The sequence below is a fragment of the Perkinsus marinus genome (assembly GCF_000006405.1).
Source record: "Perkinsus marinus ATCC 50983 genomic scaffold scf_1104296944428, whole genome shotgun sequence".
Lineage (NCBI taxonomy): Eukaryota > Perkinsozoa > Perkinsida > Perkinsidae > Perkinsus > Perkinsus marinus.
In genome coordinates this window covers 297579-300852 of record NW_003211397.1, presented here as the reverse complement: position 1 = coordinate 300852, position 3274 = coordinate 297579, and the positions used below count along the sequence as shown (strand labels likewise).

General features: G+C 42.0%; 2 protein-coding genes across 2 annotated transcripts in view; one reads left to right on the top strand and one right to left on the bottom strand.

Annotated features, from left to right (window-relative positions):
- Window positions 1-469: 469 nt before the first annotated feature.
- Window positions 470-2033, bottom strand: Pmar_PMAR019121 (hypothetical protein; the record flags this gene model as incomplete). Its single annotated transcript, XM_002780177.1, has 7 exons — window positions 470-556; window positions 1147-1236; window positions 1282-1402; window positions 1492-1580; window positions 1626-1767; window positions 1816-1950; window positions 1993-2033. 7 exons carry the CDS (start codon window positions 2031-2033, stop codon window positions 470-472), a joined length of 705 nt encoding a protein of 234 aa, XP_002780223.1.
- A 1079-nt stretch (window positions 2034-3112) lies between these two features.
- Window positions 3113-3274, top strand: part of Pmar_PMAR019120 (hypothetical protein) — a gene marked incomplete at both ends in the record, with an annotated part of 2115 nt that continues 1953 nt past the window's right edge. The window contains one exon of the mRNA XM_002780176.1: window positions 3113-3180. Coding sequence (XP_002780222.1) covers window positions 3113-3180 — 68 coding nt within the window. The remainder of the gene's footprint in view (window positions 3181-3274) is intronic.

The following is a 3274-nucleotide window of genomic DNA, read 5'->3' as shown; positions in this document are numbered from 1 at the left end:
AAAGGTAGCCGCCAGAGTTGATCAGGGTATGTGGGTTCATATCTTTTATGAACTCAAGTCCACGAGAGTTTATTTTTTTTGTTCTACACTTCTTGGCGAGCGAGTATATATATACATACGAGTCTTTACGCCAAGCAGCGGCGAGGACGACGAATTAGACCACGATATTCCACGCTGGAGTTTTACGTGAAGTGGTGTAAACCCGATATTCGCGATATGCAGTGGTTTGTGAAATCGATTTTTCATATCACGGGTGCAACTCCAATAAGCTTAGAAATGCTATAGGTGTTTTCTCCGTGACCATACGAGTATCCCTCATGACTTGCACACGACACCATTGCACAATCAGAAAAAAATAGAAGTGACAATTGACTGGTGATGATAGTGATAACAGAAATGTTTAATATTTACTCCCAACTCTTTCTGTATTCTTCAGAGCATAAGCTCAATCGATACACAGACGAGGTGCTTATGGTTTGTCAACTGGGATACCAACAGCAACATTATCTGCGTCGGGCTGGGTTCCTCTGGCCATCGTCACACCATTGGTATTGATCTGAACAGTTACAGTTTAGATGTAAATTGGAAATTCACCCTAGTGATATGAAAAACACTAGTGAAAAGTATATTTCACTGTGTAGTCGGTCGCGGTAACATACACGTTCTATGATCTACACGGAGTTTTTCACCAACTAGTGAAACTCCATTGAGGAGTTTGCATGTACACTATAATCTTCACGAGGATTGATATTCATACTGATGTTAATTTCATTGTTAAATTCTCTTATGAAGGAGTTTCACGACCCGTTTCACGTAATACTCTGTGAAAAACGCGATATTATTCGCGGTGATATGCATCAGTAGTCGTGAAATACATTTTCACTAGTGTTTTTCATATCACTAGGGTGGTGGAACCCCAATATTACAAATATTATATGCAAATGAATAACCCCATGACCAAGCCAACGAGAAATCTAAAATATGTCCCGACCCGATAGAATATTAAAGAGAACTCTGAGAGGCCTATGCTAATATAAAGTCAACGGTCTCATTGAAAATGGATTTCAAAACGGTAAAAGAAAACCAGCATGACTCGAAATACGAACGATTAACCTCATTTACACGACGTTGATGATCAACCCTTACCGTATAAGCGTAAGTCACTGGTGCTTCCCTAGTGACCAAGATTCCACTACGGAGCCTTACAGTGTACACTAGAGCGATCACGGAGGCCATCTGAACGACCATTGTGATACTAGTACAGGAAAAGGTAGAACTCACCAAAGACAATATGACGACAAGACCGAAGAGAACACCGTAACTCCAGTACGTGGCTGTACTCGTGCTCGCCCAGTAGGTGAAGTTCAAGTAATCTTGCACGTTGTAATCAGCACATGCGTATCTACCAAAACAATGGTGAGAAACACATTTCACTTCGCGAAAAACGCCAATGAATCTCCTGTCAGAAGCTTTCTCGAGATGAAACCTCACCGAGGTGCGGTAACGGCATTGACCACTCTGGAGCCGTCGACGTTGCAGTCTTGGATGAACTGGTGACACCCCGTGACGAAACTGTAGACCTAGTGGTGACACCCATAAATCTCGGGCAAGTCTTCAACGCTCACTCTGATGATGTGAATGACGTAGAGTATGAAAAGTAGCAGCGAGAGGATTCCAACTGTGAGCATGGACATAGTACTATTGCGTAGAAACGCGTAGTACAGTATGCACGGCGTCAAGAACGACAACACGTTGAGAATGTACAACCTGTTGATAAACAAATCACAAGTGAGAAAAGAATCACCTTCACTTTACCATGAATACACCGGAATAACAACCCATATGCGAACAGCGGCGAATATGGCAATAAGCAGGATCGGGAAGGCAGCAACGACCAAAGCCAAGGAGACTGGCAGCTGCTTATTGGGATCGGACAACACCAGACCGAATCTGAATATAAAAACTCCACCTTATATATCAAAAGTTGCTTACGGTGCGGTAGGACGCGTTTCAGCTGCTCGAAATGACGACATATCTTCGTGGATGTGCGAACGTTTCACTTGGCGACGCGTGATGTCATTAGCGCACGCCCTGGTGATCGATATTAACTGCACGCAGAGTTGTAGTAGTGACGAAGGCTTTGGAGTCGATTTTTGGAGGTACGTTAGCATGCAAACTGAATGAGCGGAGCGAAGTGATTTTCTTTTGCATGAAATTGAACTATGAGGGAAAGGTAGTGGGGAGTGAACGTAGGAAGTGCAGTATGGGAAAATGTGGGAAATTTGAGGAAATTTCGGGAAATTTTTTTTCGAAACTTTCTACCCGATTTCGATACTGCATCTATACTTTCGAGCAAACTAAAGGAAACTATTTATTTCTGGCTACTTCTCGTATTTATTTTTTTGCTATTCTAGATGACTTAATCTCATAGGGCTTCGATTCTTACAGTACTGTTTCCGAGAGCCACAGCTCGCGAAGTTCTTCATAAATAGATGGTGAATACGTCTTAGAAAATTCACTGATCTCGAGTCGAAGGGTGGACAGGTACATTTTGAAATACATTTTCAGTGGAGTTTCACGACGACCCGTTTTACGTGAAGTGGCGTCGTAAAACTCGGTGAAAAACGCGATTTTATTCGCGGCCTGTAGTAGTCGTGAAATATGTTTTTCATATCACTAGGGTGGTGAAACTCCAATTTATAGGAATTTATTAATCGTATGAGGAAATCACGTTCAAGAACAGGGACATCTGTTTCGGGTTAGACTTCTGAAATGTGTAGTAGTGAAGGATTGAATTTTCAAACAGATGACTGAGCATTGACCTCGACAGGCGAACACGCTAAAAATGACATCCGTGGGACTTGAACCCACGGTCAAGTGACGTAGCTGAGAGAAATGAGTGTATCGTTTGAATATTATTTCAAGAGGATTATCAACACCATGGGCGACAAATTCATCAATGTATTTACGAATTCTACTCATTTTTTCTTACGCAATCGGGTAGAAATGTACAAAAACCAACAAGAATTTTCCCGAAAATTCTCTCAGAACTTTGTGTTTGTTGACCATGTGCATATTTTTTCACTCTAGTTTTTTCTCCATAACATTTTCTATGGTCATCTCTACTTGTCCGCTGGACGCTGTGTTGTTGCCATTCATTTGCATGGTGCCTCTGGTGAAGTGAGCTCATTTGAATTGCTCATTTTTCAATCAGAATTTACGTCAGGATTCTTCTCGGGCTCGATCAGCCTGGTAGGAAATCACAGCGACAGAG